The sequence below is a fragment of the Macaca nemestrina genome, chromosome 7, assembly GCF_043159975.1.
Source record: "Macaca nemestrina isolate mMacNem1 chromosome 7, mMacNem.hap1, whole genome shotgun sequence".
Lineage (NCBI taxonomy): Eukaryota > Metazoa > Chordata > Mammalia > Primates > Cercopithecidae > Macaca > Macaca nemestrina.
In genome coordinates, this window is record NC_092131.1 from 153,246,795 (window position 1) to 153,263,258 (window position 16,464).

Below are 16,464 nucleotides of genomic sequence, written 5' to 3' on the forward strand. Positions count from 1 at the left end.
ATGTTGGGAAGGGCAAAAATAAGTAATAATAATAATAATAATAATAGCTCTCATGTACCTAGCCAAATACTGTGCTAAATGTTCTCCAGTTATTAATCTTCACAACAGCCCTTATGATGTGGCTACTGTTTTCCCCCCACTTTATATAAAAGGAAATTGAGGCTTAGAAAGGTTATTTGTCCAAGGTCATCAGTTGGTAAGTGGCATTTCTGCCTGAGGAAATCTACCAGCCCACCCTCTCGCCCCCCTGTTGGTATGCCTTTGTGGACATATGACCCCAGTGCTTTTCTTTATAATTCCTGGGTACCCCCTACTCTCATGATTCTTCACCAAACCCCCACACCTCCTCTTCTTGAGAAATGCCTGGTCCAGAATTTTGACTTCTATCAAAACATGTCCCTTTCCAGATCGCGCCACTGCACTCCAGCCTGGGCGACGGAACGAGAATCCGTCTCAAAAAACAAACAAACAAACAAAAACAAAACAAACAAAAAAACATATCCCTTTCCTCAGGATCTTCTTCTAAATCTCTATTAGTAATTTCTGGTAAATCATCTTTATTAATGAGTTAATGTGGAAGGGGCTAACGCCTTCCTAGTAATATTTGTTCATTTTAACAATTAGGACCTTCTGAAAACAACGATTTAACCTAAAAGAATGCCCAATGTTAGAATTTCAGGCATCATGATTATCTGAAGGTAACAATTAGACTAGTAGAGAGGACTTTTTAACTCTGGCAAGGGAAAGATGAGGGAGGAACAGGGATGGCTTCAGAGAAGGAAGCAGTTGTGTAATTGGAGAATTCATCAATGCCTTCTGTGGCGTTAGATTCAGTGGATTGTCAAATTTTTCTTCTTTTAGATTTGCCGTATTGAAAAGGACGCAAGAGTTCAGCTGGTCTAAACTCTCACAGGAATTTGTTTACATTCAAGCAGGAGTCCACTCCCAGCACCTGGGGAGGAGAGAAACTAGGAGAAAGTTCTGAGGCCCTAAATTTCACTACTTAATAAAGAATTTGCTGCATTCTGATTTTAAAAAAAAAGTTTATTTAATAAAAATCATTCCCTTTCATTTGATTTATATAAGGTAAAATAGAAAGGAAGAGTTTGGACTTTGACTCATTTTTAACATTTAAAAAACATTAACATTCATTCTGTGACAAAATTCCTGACAGTGTTTTGTTTTTCTTCTTTAATTTTTAAAGCCTCCAGTTAAGTTCCTATCAACAGTTCTTGGCAAAAGTAATCTTCAGTTTTCAGGAATGAATATAAAACTGACCATCTCAACATGCAGTCTCACACTGATGAATCTTGACAACCAACAGGTAAGATCACAAATGTCATTTATAGTTTAACGTATCTATTTTTCCACAGAAGCCTGGGGATAATGAAAAGAATAAAGCTTTAGACAGAGTATGCCTACAACTTAAGACAGCACAAGGGAAAAATCTGCTGAAGATTTATGCATAACAATCATTAGAACAACAGCATTACCAACCCATCACTGGGGCATGTAACCACCTACATACGTGCCCCTACCTAATTGGCTTTGAATGAAGAACTAAGGTGCAAAGAACATAGAAAATATCATTTAGCAACTCATATCCTTAAATTGATCATTGATGTCTCCACCAACCCTCCCCAAATGGATAGCAATTCCATTATCACAACTGACAGACTGTGTGTTGGGCCAGGGTGCAGATGAGGGACAAACGGGAAAGGTGATGTTAGGGTTAGTGTTCTAGCAAACTGAAATTTAAGCAGAAAATATTTTCTTCCAATTCTTGTGGTTGAGAAGCTTTCTAAAATGGTATTGTATAAAAGAGAATGCTTTCTTCCTTAATAATTTATGATACTGTGGTGTGCCTAAGTTTTCATTGTGAACCTCATTTCTCAAAGAACAGCATTGCTGAAGCAAATGTAGAATTTACGTAGGCATTGGGCTAAATATGTACCTTAACAAGGACATTTTGTTTGGCTTGCTTTTAATTTTTTAAACTAAATTCCTTCTATCAGGTTATGTATGTGTGTTCAGATCTGATTTTCCTCTTTGTCTAATATGTTGTGATCCAAGTTTCTTTACAGTTAAGGTTTTATTGTGTGGAGTGCTGTTGATCAAGGTTTAATGTGTACTTAATAATAATAACATGCTAAAAGCTCTGAGGTTACATATGGGTTGAAATGCTGGCTTTACCACTTACTAGCAAGTGACTCTACTACTCTGGGCTTCAGTTTTCTTCATCAGTGAAATGAGGATTATGGTACTTATTTATAAGGTTTCTGAGAGGATGGATTTTAAGTGTCTCATAGGTCTGTTTAGAGGATTCAATGAGATAATAGATGTAAATTATATAGCATGTGCCAGTCACATAATACCTATTATTATTATTTACTCAAATATTCTCAGAGACCTTTTCATATACTCAGTACTTAATAGGAAGAACATATTATAAGATTATAAAATTATCAGTAACATATAAGTACAGGTTTTGAGGGCTATTTTATTTTCTAAATTAAAAAACAGAATAAAATACACTGTTTAAGCAGTAGTATACAACACCTTAGAGGAAAAGTGCTAACATGAAACAGTTACAAGTAAATTCTTGTCTAGTTGGGTCCTGATTGATCTTCCAAGAGTGGTGAGAGCATAACATTTTGGGCTGTGCTTGGAAGACATGACACATATGAGTGGTAAAACATTCATTCAGTCATTCTGACATTTCGACTTCAGTACATATGTAGATGCAAAATTTATTTTTAGTTTTCATTCACACGGATGGTACTACGAAAGTTCAATGCTTTTAGTTATGAAATCTCACTAAGTAGAGGAGCCCTCAGATTATCTCGGAGTTTTGTAAGGGAGGAAGAGTGGGCAAAGCTGAAGCCATCATAATGACAGCCTTTTGGGTAGAATCTAATGATCATTTTTTAAGATGACCCTTTCTGTGGGGTTCCTGAAATGAATGAGGAATTTATGAAGAATGGGATTGTGGTGTATGTGGTGGGGCAGAGTTTATTCTCAGTCTCTCTTTCCCCTTCAGTACCCTTCTTTAGGGCAAAGTATTACTACCCATCCATAACCTTTCAGGCAAAACAGAGGTGAGGATAACGGGTGATTTTCATTACCAGTAACTGTAGTAATATGATGTGCCTTTTAAAGTAATCCACATCTTTTCTGCACTGGTGCCATGGAACGGGGTTGTATTCAGCCCACTGCTGGAGTGGGGACCAAAGTTAAGATCTCATTTATCTCAGACCTGAGGGCTGATTTTTAATAACTATTTTGAGCTTTTCTGCAGGCCTAGGGGAAATGGCTGGAAGGTGGGAGAGATGTGCCACTGTAGAGGCCTCAACTCAAGAAGCTTTATGTCTTGTGAGAAAGGCAACTAAAATGTTTAAGAAATGAACACAGCGAAGATTAGAGACCTTGTGGATACAGCACAAGAAAAGGATTAATTAAATCCTTAACGCTACCACTGGAAGTTCTAAAATAAATACAAAGAAATATTAATGCTTTCCCCATCCCCACTTAATTTCTAAGATATACTTTGGACTAAAAACAAAGGTTCAAGTTTATGGATATATTCATAGATGATAGCATTTATGGAACAGATAGTTCACATTTATCTTTGGTCACTGAGAACATCAAGAATATAACCATTCGTTCCCAGAAAATATTTTACAAACCTCCAGAGGCAGAAAATATTAAACATGTAATGCTTGCAATTTTTAAATATTACCATATTTCAAGATGGGAAAATACACTTTTGCAAGGGTAAGTTATAGGTATTTCCTTGTTTCAAAATTCAAGCGACAGACTTTATTGACATACTTTAATATAGTATTTTAGGGCCTCAAGCAAAAACGTCAGAGTCTCAGTAGCTCACACTCCCACTAATTCTTTACTGATTTCTACAACTCTAAGAGATACTGAATTCAGAAGGGTAATAGAGTTAAGGTAAAACAGGCAAAAACTGAGACATCCTTTAGTCTCTACAAGGAGAGGCAACTTGAGATATTTAGAGGCCAAGTAGGTAACGCAAGCTGTGCAAGCACAAGAAAAAACAATGGTGCAAGCCCAATGATAAATATCAAGTGCTACCTGGCCTCTATGTTGGGGAGATAACACTGACACTTGGCAAACAGAACACCTTCCTTGTCTAAAGGTGAATCAGATGTTTTTGTTTGTTTGTTTGCTTTTTTGTCTGTTTGGTTTTTGCCTACATAGGTCTATAGGTCAAAGGCTCCCAGATCTTTTACTTTAAAAAAATAATAATAAAAAGGTAAGAATCTAGATTTTTAGCTGCTATCTCTGTACTGAGATGTTGGTCTCTTAAAATTATAAGCATGAACCAAACAAAAGATCTGTGGCCTGAAGATAGCCAACATGGGATATCTGATCTAAGCGAACATTTGTAATACATATGGATAAATTTGCAAAACTCTCCGTAATCACACTGTGTACTCAAAAGCTTCTTTAAATCCCCTATCTTGCAAAATCAGTTAGAATTTCCTCAGAACTCCTTTCTCTAGTTCTCTTAAATGAAGATACACACACACACACACACACAAACACACACACACACACTCTCACACACATCTTCATTTAGTCCTCACAATTTGTAAGGTACATCCAATTGTCCCTATTTTCAGTTCAGGACCCGAGCCCGAGAGATTAATTTCCCAGTTACTGAGCTAACAAATAGTAGAACCCAAATTTTAACCAAGTAGTCTGGTTTGTCTGTGGTAACTGCATGTAAAGGAAATACAAATGATTTTACACCCCTAAAAGGGGTGTTAAAATGTTAATTTTCTATCCTCAATAAATACAAATAAGTATTTACAATTTTCATTGTCTCTCTGCTTACTGCCTATTTTTAAGACTGAAAAACAACCGAGCCAATTGCAGAGCCCAAGTTTTTCTCCCCAAGATGGGCCTTCAGATGTAACAGGGAGTGTTTCCCACCCCCAACTCTTGTGCCCTACTTAGTCCCAGAGAGAAACAGAATCACAGCCTTCTAGTTTGTGGACGTCAGATTTTTTTTCCCCAAGAGTTTATCTTTCCTAGTAAAGATAAACATCTGGAGGTAAATACAACCAGCCAGTTTATTGTGCACTAGCATACCCCCATCCAAACTAATTTACATCACACATGCAATTAATTATCTATCCACACTCATCTGACCGTAGCTACAGGCTAATTGAGATAGCAGTGGAAGTGGTAGGATTAAGAAGTCTAAGCACCAACACTTTACTTCCACCATCTCTCCCTCCCAACCCAGCTAGTGTCTGAACAATTCTGATCATCCTTGTCACAGTCCTATCTTTTACAGATCTCTCTCCCCAAAAGGCAGGATGACCATAAAATAAATAATGCTCTGTTGCATTGGGTATTTGTTCTTTACTGCTATAATGGAGCAGAAGCATCTGGAACCTTTTTACTGATCATGATAAAACCTGCTGATATACTCATTTTGCTGAACATAGCCTTCTGATGTAATCATTACTCTCCTAGAACCTCAGCATCTTAGTAAGGTAACCATGGCAACATACTCATTGATAGGACAGGTTTTCCTAGACCAGCAAATTCTTGTAGGGCAAAAACTTAATTTACAAAGTTTAATTTCCAGAAATTAATTTGTGAATTAGATAGCTGAAGCTGGATTATTTTCCCTTAATACTGGTTAACACATACAATAAAAACTAGTATAAAGTATGTATACAATATTATTAGCCAAACAAAATACACAGAACAAGAAATTTTATTATCTCCAATGCTGGTGCATAACAAATAACAAGCTTAATTAGAGGAGGAGACAGAGGGAAACTTCAGATACCAAGGTAATTTCTGGGTAGGTTTAAAACCTTTAAAAGTTGATAGAATAACTGTTCATAAAGTCTTTTTAGATATAGGGCTTTTTACTTGACAACTTTTTATTAACAGTTCTTACAATATGAAGTTCAACTAAAGTATTTCACCTGTCAAAACAGCAAGCAAAACAAAATTTCTCTAGTATATAACAGCGTGAGCAATGGTTTCTTTGTACATTCACACACATTTAGTGTCTAGATTTGAAAGTTTTTAATTAAAGATGTCTTAATTTTTGACTTTTAAAAATGGTTATGACAATGAATTTTCTTGATTTATATATCACAGTGGCTTTATAAATGATCAAGATACATGTACAAACAAAATTTCAGACGCTCTTGGAAACACATCTTAAGATACAGAGCACACGTGATACATCTTTGAGTTTACTCATCCTTTTGGAATAATGAAGAATACTTCATTTGTCTTACACTGAAAATTTAGCCTTTGATAACTACGGCTTGACTAGATCACAAAATAGAATTTCCCAAGTTTTCTTAAACTTTCAGTCCAAATAACTCAAAAGATATGTGTCCTAGTTGGATACATTTTTTCTCATTATATAATTAATATCAGTGGGCTCTTGTATTGGCAGTTTGTCTTGGTCATGACTTATTCTTGCAAAACCATCTTTACAGCAAACAAATATGAAAGATATTTTCCCCAATGCAAGGAAAATAATCTGGATCAATAACAAAGTCAAAGCCATAGGTGTTTTAGCACATTCTTGATAACAGATTTCAACGGTCTTAAAATCTTTTTTCCTTTTTCTTTAATGATTCTCCTTTTTCACAACTGTGCAGTCACTGTCCTATTGTCTTCTATTCTGAAAAACAAATTTTTTTGAAGGTCAAGTTTTTCAATGGCACAAAACTATTTGGAATGAACCCAAAAGATAGCGGAAAGTTGGGTCCCTCCTCAAGTAGTTTCCTCCTCTTTTAACAGCATGTAACTACTCTCTATCAATAATCTCATCACAGCCGAGTTCTTCGGTCAGACGATTGACAACCATCAGTGAAAAAAGCTCTTCGATAAAAGCTAACTGATCAAACGGGGTCTTCTCATATTGCATCTGAAACCCGCCATCCAGGGCTGCTTCTCTTGTTCTCAGAAACATCTTGTCGGCTTCTTCAAGAGCAGCCGATACTCTGTAGCCGGCACCACTAAGCTGCTCCTCTTCGGGATAGTCGTAGTCGTCCTCCCAGTCATCAAATTCCTCGCCCTCGTCCTCGCTCTCGAAGTCTGCGCCCGCCACCTGGCCTGGCTGCTCCCCAGCGTTGGGCCCGTTAGCAAGGCTCCGTTTCCCCTCTGGCGCCGCCATTGGCTGGGCCTCCTCCTCCTCCATTGGGCCTTCCTCCTCGAGCTGTGGCGGGGCCCCGTTGCGGGAGGGACGCAGGGATAGCTCCCGGCTCCCGCTGCCTACCTCCATCTGCGGTAGGTCACCCTCGCCAGGCATCACATCCATTTGCAGGTCACTGCTCTCTTCATACAGCTCGGACAACTCGGCCATTTCCGACATTATGCAAACCGCTCAACCTCTCGGAAAAAGCTTCCAGCAAGATAGATGCTGCGCGGCCGTGCGTTTGTGCGCGTGCGCAAAAGCTGCGCGCTTGCGTAACCCCGCGCGCAGGCGTGGTCCTCAGGTACCGCCTCCTGCTTGGCGCGCCACTGTGGTTGGAGTAGCTCAATGTTTTTCCCGGGATGTGGGCGTCGCTTTTTGAGCTAAGTTTCCGTCGATTCGAACTTGGTATCTAGGTACCCTGTAGGCAAGAGCGTAACAGTTTCTGTGTTACTTAACCCTACTGTTGCTTGTGATGCAGCAAACTGGAAAATAACTTTACATGGCCCTCCTAACATTAATGTGCCTCCCCTCCCTTCTTCCTCCTCCCCAGGGCAATTTATCTATGTGCTGATGACTTCTAAATCCACGTTTCCAAACCAGACAACATCCATAACCACAGATCAGCATATTAAGAACTAATCCATTCTGTCCTTTTAGTGTTGTCATTTAAAAAGTTAAATTCACAAACGACATATATATTGTCCTTTTTTTTTTTTTTTTTTTTTTTTTTTTTTTTTTTTTTTTTAGTTATAGCGAAGAAATACTTCGTCCCATTTCTTTTCTCCGGGTAGGTATTTTTCCACTATTACCAACGCGGCGTGTACTCTTTAAATTCTTTTTATTTGCATTTACATGTATCTTTATGTATTCATAGCAAAATACTATTTTGTGTGTTTTTTAAAAACATGTTTTACCTGTCTTCAACTTAAAAGCCTCTGCTTTTAAGTTGTATATACTTCTATGAATTATATGACTGTGTATACTTAAGGATTCAAGCACGTTTCATTTATTCTGCACTTTATTTCTATTATTATAACATTGTAGTTACGTAGAATTATACAACTCACCATAATGTAGAATCAGTGGGAGCCCTGAGCTTGTTTTCCTGCAACTAGACGGTCCTGCAACTAGACGGTGATGAGACACAGTGACACCCAAGGTGTGTTCCTTATGTCCAGTGGATTCTGTAATCTCATTTTGGTTGCTGTTACTGTGGAAAATCCTGCCTCACAAAGATAGGATGTTGAAAATGAAAGGAGACTTTTCAGTACTTTTGTGGCAATCTCAGGATATTCTGCCTTGACTTTAATCGAGAACGTATGGAGATTTGAAGTTGTCTCAAACATACTTTTAAGGCCACCGCCATTTGCAATATCAAGCAGTTGATCCTCTTCTAGCATGGACAAAGTGGATTCACCTGGCTTATTCACAAATGGGTCACAGATCCATTCTGTCTTTTGTGGATGGGAAGTGTGATGGTTAATACTGAGTGTCAACTTGATTGGATTGAAGGATACAATTATTTATCCTTGGTGTGTGTATGAGGGTGTTGCCAAAGGAGATTAACATTTGAGTCAGTGGACTGGGAAAGGCAGACCCATCCTTAATCTGGGTGGGCACAATCTAATCAGCTGCTGGCGTGGCTAGAATATAAGCAGGCAGAAAAATGTGAAAAGAGACTGGCCTAGCCTCCCAGCCCAAATCTTTCTCCTGTGCTGGATGCTTCCTGCCCTCGAACATCGGACTCCAGGTTCTTCAGTTTTAGAACTTGGACTGGCTCTCCTCGCTCCTTAGCCTGCAGATGGCCTATTGTGGGACCTTGTGATAGTGTGAGTCAATACTTAATGAACTCCCCTTTACATATATATATGTGTATATATATGTGTGTGTATATGTATATATGTATATATATATTCCATTAGTTCTGTCCTTCTGGAGAACCCTGACTAATACGGGAAGTAATGCTCAAAATCTCTGGAAAGCTGAGATAGGTGATCATGCACCAGCTGGGAGAAAGAAGACCCTGGCTCAGTCTCTTTCAAAATCTCTGCTAATGTTTGAAATGTCAGAAATCCCAGTGTTCATTTGTCACCCCCATGATTCCAGTTTAGCTTTGAAAGCAGCCACTTTATCTGCCAACTTGAACACAGTTGTTGTTCTTCCCTGAAGTGACAGATAGAGTTCATTGAGCAGGTTGAATACGTCACACAAGTAAGCAAGTTTTGTGACCCATTCTGTGTTACTGAAATGTGCTGCCAATGGTGACTGTTTTTCTAAAAAGAAATCTCTGCAGCAGCTCTCTTAACTCGAAAACTCTGGCCGGTGATCTACCTTTAGAAAGCCATCTCACTTCTGTGTATAAGAGAAGACATTATGTGCTCTGCGTCCATCTCCTCATAGAGCTGTGCAAACAGATGTGAGTGAAGGGCATGTATAATATGGTTGATAATTTTAATCACATACTGCAAAATGTTGTTAACTTCAGGTGACATTTTCCAACTAGCCATCATTTCTGTATGGATGACACGGTGCATAGACTCACATTCAGAAGCGACCTCTTTGACCTGATTAGTGAAACCAAAATGCCATCCAGTCATGGCAACTGCTTCACCCATGCATATACCGATGCAAAATGACTGATTCCATTTTCCTGATATGTAATTATTCAAAGACTTGAATAGTTCTGCAGCTGTGGTGCTGGTTGGCAACAAAAGTGCATATAATGTATCCTCATTCACATCCTCCTGAAAAATATATCATACTCAAAAAAGCATTGTTGCTTTGTTGTCAGCATCAGTAGACTCATCAACCTGGATTGTGTACCACGGTGACTCATTAATCCTTTCTAACAATTGTACCTCATTATCCTCTGATATTTAATCAATTCATCTAGTTGTGGTGCTAGCCAAAAGAGGAACCCATGCCACCTTTTGAACTGCAGCCTCTCCTAAAAGTTCATGACAAATGTCCTTAGTAGCAGGCAGGATCAACTCTTCACCAATAGTAAAGGGCTTCTTAGCTTTAGCAAAGTGGTTAGCCACTAAGAATGATGCGCTCAGTGCAGACACATTTGATGAAGTGGTAGCCTTCAATAATTGCTTCTATTCTTTATGTTCACATTGTTTTCTTTTGAAAAACTCCAAAGGCTTAGTATTAATGCAGGGTGCTTGGTCTCCATGTGACAAAGCAGTTTAGAAGGCTTCATGGATTTGTTACACAGCCACTTGCTACATATTATACAAAGTGAGCTTGGAGAATGTGAATCACCTGTTGTAATGAACTGGTATTTTAAGTAGGACTCTTGATATTTTCTTTTAAATGCAGCTTTGTTTTTGTTGGCAGCCTTAAAGTCTTCTGCAGTCTCATCGTGGATCTTTCTCCCTTTTCAAAGAAGCTCTCCAGCGAAGTTTGTTTTTTACTTATTTTGGCTAGGGTTAGCTAATGGGCTTACCAAAACTGACTGAGAAAGTGCACGGTGCAGGAAAGAGACATGGCTGGAAGTGGTAAATAAGATAATGGGCGGGCCAGGCACAAACTAAAATCGTCAGATTCTGACTTAAAGCCTGCCATCAGCTGCAGCTGTACAAACTGAAGTACATCAACTCACTTGCCACTATGTAGCCTGCCACCAGATGCAGCTTAAGTGTCACTTGCTACTTACTGATAGGGTTTTGATATGAGTCTGCAAGCAATTGATTTACTATGGTCTCTGTGCAGTCAAACCTCTCTGCTATTGTTAATCTGTATTTGCAGCCACTCCCCAGCGCTAGCATCACCACCTCAGCTCTACCTCAGATCATCAAGCATTAGATTCTCATAAGGAGCATGCAACGTAGATCCCTCATATGCGTAGTTCACAAAAGGGTTCATTCTCCTATGAGAATCTGACGTCACCGTTCGTCACCGTTGATCTGACAGGAGACAGAACTCAGACAGTAATGTGAGCAACAGGAAGCAGCAGTAAATACACATGAAGCTTCTGTCGCTCGCCCACTGCCCACCTCCTGCTGTGCAGCCCGGTTCCTAACAGACCACAGACTGGTACTGGTCTGTGGCCAGGGGAGTTGGGAGCCTCTGCTCTATTTCTCCTCACCATGGACACATAATTTCTGGCTGACTGCTGCTTGGTGTCACATTTATCATAGACTAAAAGTTCTTAAATACATGAGTCTATTTTTAGACTTTGAATTCTTGTGAAATTTCTACACTTTCATATCTTGCTGTTTGATCAGGAATATTTTGTCTTTGTTCTTTAAAAAATTGCCCTAACTCTTCTTGCTCATTTATTCTTTCATATGAATTTAGGGGCATCTTGAATATGATATTATAATATTTCTTATCTGATAAAGGAATTCTTATGCATTTGTTCTTTTAAAATTTGCTTTAGCTCTCTTGCACATTTATTCTTCCATGTGAATTTTAGAAGCATTTTTATTGGGATTGCATGGAATTTATAAATTAATCTGGGGTAGGATTGACACCTTTGTCATACCGTCTTCTCATACGTGAAAGTGATATATATCTTTCTATTTGTTCAGGTCTTATTTATACTCTTCAATGAAGTTTTCCAAAAAGCATTACATGATTCTTATTAGTTTTATACTAAAGTACTCTTACAAAGTGTACCTTTCTCCCCCAAATACAGTGTCTAATTGGCTTTTGTTTGTTTGTTTGTTTTTTGAGACAGTCTCACTGTTTCTCAGGCTGGAGTGCTGTGGTACGATCTCGGCTCACTGCAAGCTCCACCTCCCAGGTTCACGCCATTCTCCTGCTTCAGCCTCCCAAGTAGCTGGGACTACAGGTGCCCACCACCATGCCCGGCTAATTTTTTGTATTTTTAGTAGAGATGGGGTTTCACCATGTTAGCCAGGATGGTCTCGATCTCCTGACCTCGTGATCTGCCCACCTTGGCCTCCCAAAGTGCTGGGATTACAGGCGTGAGCCACCGTGCCTGGCCAACTATTGTTGATATATGGGAATGACATTGATCTTTGTATATTGACTTTGTTTTTACTGAAATATAAATGTAGACGAGTACACAGATAATAAGTCCATAATAATTATCACAGAATGAACAGTTGTATAACCAATACTCTGATCAAGAAACTCCAGCATCCCGGAAAACTGTTTGCCCCTTCTTCCTGTGCTCCAGAAATAACCACTATTCTGATTTCAAATACCATAATTTTGCCTAGTTTTGAACTTCATATAAATTAAGCCATGCAGTATATATTCTTCGTATTAGGCTTCTTTTGCTCAACAAACGTTGTTGCTATATAGTATGCCACCATTTGAATATTACAATAGTCATCATTGGGGTTGTTTCCAATTTAGGGCTTTATGAACAGGGCAGTTATTATCTTCTTTGAGAATATTTTTTGTTGCACATATTTACACAATTGTGTTGGATATACATCTAGGAATAGAATTGCTTGGTCATCTCATATAATCAGCTTTGGTAGATTCTGTCACACAATTCTGAAAACAGGATTAGTCAATAGGTGCATAGTTGGTGTTTTAATGAACCTTCAAAATAGCATGACAAATATGGCTCTGCAAATGGTCATTACACTGTGGTTTCCAAACAAGCAATCCTAGACTCTCAAATAAGGGACAGTCTTCTTAGCTGATTAATGCACTTTACTTGGCGATTCTTATTCATATTAGAAGTCTTAATGTTAGTGCCTTGCTCAGGATACATTTAGTAGTGAATGACTGAAATCAAATTCAAACTAACTTTTGCAAAAATAAACAAAAATATAAAGGGACAGGGTGAAATATATTGGTTAAAGTGATGGAACAAATGTTACCAGCAGACTTTTTTTTCCTATTTTTAGTTCTCAGTTCTGATTTTCATCAGAAGAAAAACTTCATATTCCAGCAGACTTTTCTCACATAGCAGCATAATATGGCCCCCAGAAGCTTTGGGCTTACATAGTTTTAATGGCAGAGAGAGATGCTTTCTCTCCTATTATTCATTTCAATTTTTCTCAAAAGACATTGATTGGCTCTGCTGTATCCAGAGAGATGGTATTTTCTGATTGGCTAGCCCTAGATAATATTCCACCTGGGTAGGCAAGGGCAGTGAGATGGGCATTACAAAATCACCAGAATCTCATGGTTTAAATGAGATTATTATAGAGCGTAGGTGGGGTGGTTTCCAAAGGGATGCTGATCAGGTAAAAACAAAACAAACAAATGTATGTCTATTACTGTTACACTGTATATAACTAGAAATAATGATTACTTCATATTAGCATACATGTTTATGTTTTTCAGATTATTGCAAATCATCATATGCAGTCTATTTCGTTTGCCTCTGGAGGGGATCCTGTAAGTATGGATTCACAAAAGTTCTTTTTATGAGTTAAAATAACTTCTTGACGTTTGGGGCTGGATGATAAAAAAAAAACTTTTACATAAACCATATTAGCCACTACATGTCTTTTCCTAACATCCTATTACAGTCTGTGAATCGCTACATGTAGCAGATAATAAAAAATTTGCCTTGGGCAAAATATTTCCTATCATTAAATTTTAAAATATTTGGATTAGTAGATGAATCTAGTAGTGCTGCATTATGTTATTAGCCATGGAGTTATCATCTAATAAGCTTCCTGTTGATAATGTCTAGGTCATGAAAAGCAAGTGTGTCACACATGTGTTGCTCAATCCTGCCTTAGAATTTCTTCTCAACACAGAGTTTCTGGCACACTTTACTAATCAACTGCACTTGGTATATCAACCAAGTCAACTAAGTCTAATCTGGAATGAGCAACCAGGTTTGCAGGAGCTCATGGAGGAAATGCTGAGCTGGGGAGAGAGAACTTGTAGTTCTTCTCTACTAAGAAGAGGTTGTGTGGTACTCATTTCCTGGAAATTGTACAGGATTTCTCCAAGCCTACTTTGCAGAATGGAGTGTCATTCCTTGACTCCCTACTGCACCATTTCTGGACCAGAGCAAAAGGAGAGGGGCTTTGAAGCTAGGGAGCCTGCAACTGAGCAAGAAGCAAATCTGTTTAAACTGAGGGAGTAGAAGAATACTTTTGCCACTCTGTGACATTATCGGTCTTTTTATTGTTCTCTTTCCTCTTCTAACCTTCCATATGTTTTGATGAAAGGTTAGAAGAGGACAGAGTATGACTTTCATAATGGTTAAACATCAGTAATGTCAAGAAAACAGGGGGAACATACACAGACCTTGTTCTTAGAATGTATTACCTTCTTTTCTGCAAAGCATTTCTTTTAAAAAAATTATATCCTTCAGGAACGAACCAATAAAATTCAGTTTAGCAATTGATTGTTTTCTATCCACCACATTTAGTTTTCACTTCTAATTGAGGAATAAAATGTAGAGTCATCAATGATAGGATGATAACCTAGAAACCCAAGAAAATATGAGGATGCTAAAAACTAAATCTGGCAGCTGATATCATGGTAGTTTTAATTTGTTTTAAACTTTTTGCTAAATATGCAATGGGGGAGAAATAATTGTATATCGCAAAAGGAAGTAAAGTTCTGAAGTTACTCTGTAATCATTGCTTCATTTACTGGCATCTAAAGTATTTAAGCAGGTTCTTCCACTTGGGTGTTGGTGTAACTTACCTGTGTATAAAATATGTAGCTAAATGCTATTTAAATTAGCCAATTCTTAAAAACACCTCAATAATTACTTGTCTTCACATTGGCTACCAATGACCCAAAGTATTTAAGCATGTCAAACCAAGACATGCTTTTTTTTTTTTTTTTGAGACGTAATCTCACTCTTGTCACTCAGGCTGGAGTGCAGTGGCATGATCTTGGCTCACGAAGCACATGGAAGAAAAGCAGCCTTCATAGGATTTCAAACCCTTGTTTTCTAATTAATGGTTATTCAGTTTCCCCTTTAGGCATTACTACTTCCTCATCTTTTAGCCTGGGGTGTAGTTATTTTCAAATAACTATTATATATTAGTTCTATGATGCTGCCATTTTTAAAAGTAAACCAAATGTTAAGAGTTCTACCTTTTCTCCAAGAAATTCCACAGATGCCTAATTGTGAATTCCCATTAGCAAATAAGGGACATACAAGGTGTCAGGTGCTTAGCAGCTGCTATTTGAACTCAAGAGCCTATCTGGAGTCTTTTCCATCCAGCCTTGTAATCTGGCCTCATTAGCAACACCAAGGATGATGGCTGGCAGAGAGGGTCTACTGAATCCGGGCTGAAAAATACCAGCACTTTCTCGTCTTCCTAGCTCAGTCATCCATGAAGGAATTCAAATACTTTTCTTAAGAGATTTAAAGTAGTGTTTATACGTGTAGTATGAAAAATAATTATTGGTGTTTGCCCTAAATTTCTCCAGGGTTGTCATCATGTTAGATTGGTGTGCAAACACTCATTTACTCAAGGCATGCCCTGAATGATTTCTATTATTGTTCTCCAGAATCTTAAATCTTTTCATACTCTCTTCATGTGCCTTTAGTTCTTTAAATTGACCAAAGCACCGTTCCTATCAAAAACAAACAGTAAATAATTTGTGGCAACTATGGGGAAGGTTTGTACCTGCTGCATTGAGAGCACCTCTGTGCTCTCTGAAGCTGGTGAGAAAGCCTGTTGATTCAAATTTAAAATAGAAATCTGGCGGCAGTGCCATGGCTTAGTTGGTTAAAGCACCTGTCTAGTAAAATAGAAGTCTGGAGCCACCCTAAGCACTGGCATTAGAAATCATCTCTATGAAGTTTTACCATCAGGTCGGGGAGGCAGTGTGATGTACTGCCAGGCTTTGGAGTCAAGTAGACTTGACTTATTTAAATTCCCTAAACTCCAGAGTCCTCATGTGTAAATGGAGGATAATCCCTATTGCCTGACAGTGTTGTGAGAATTAAGTGAAATGATGCGTGGTTAGTGTTAGCACAGTGCCTGGCACACCGTCACAAGAAGTAACTACTACCACTATTGCTAACACATGCCCATATTTGTTTTAGGATACTAACCGAGATAGTTTACAGCTTTAGGGCGAACTACATACAAGGGTAGGAAGCTGACTTCAAAGTCCCTTTGGTCCAACATAGTAATCTTTCTCCAAGATTTCCTCCAAAATTTCAAAAATAATGAATAGTCTTCTCATCTCTTGGCCTTTGCTCACCCTCATTTTTACTCTCTTTGCAAAAACAGTTAACTTGTTTTCCATCCGTCAGCCCTGAAAACATTTGTTGGTAATGTCTCTATGGCTATATATACTTTCTCCACTTAACAAATGCATTGTGAAGATGT

At 38.4% G+C, this 16,464-nt stretch overlaps 2 protein-coding genes across 2 annotated transcripts in view; one reads left to right on the plus strand and one right to left on the minus strand.

Annotated features, from left to right (window-relative positions):
* The window catches only part of LOC105490670 (SHC adaptor protein 4), a 142,654-nt gene that overhangs the window by 79,142 nt on the left and 47,048 nt on the right, over window positions 1-16,464 (plus strand). Inside the window, exons 4-5 of the mRNA XM_011756531.2 lie at window positions 1,205-1,324; window positions 13,490-13,543. Coding sequence (XP_011754833.2) covers window positions 1,205-1,324; window positions 13,490-13,543 — 174 coding nt within the window. The remainder of the gene's footprint in view (window positions 1-1,204; window positions 1,325-13,489; window positions 13,544-16,464) is intronic.
* On the minus strand, window positions 5,744-7,465 carry LOC105490667 (EP300 interacting inhibitor of differentiation 1). Its single transcript, XM_011756516.2, has one exon. It carries the CDS (start codon window positions 7,385-7,387, stop codon window positions 6,821-6,823), a length of 567 nt encoding a protein of 188 aa, XP_011754818.1. The 5' UTR covers window positions 7,388-7,465; the 3' UTR covers window positions 5,744-6,820.

Bases quoted from the DNA above. Each gene is read 5' to 3' on its own strand.
- LOC105490667 (XM_011756516.2), bottom strand. From the start codon at position 7,387: ATGTCGGAAATGGCCGAGTTGTCCGAGCTGTATGAAGAGAGCAGTGAC.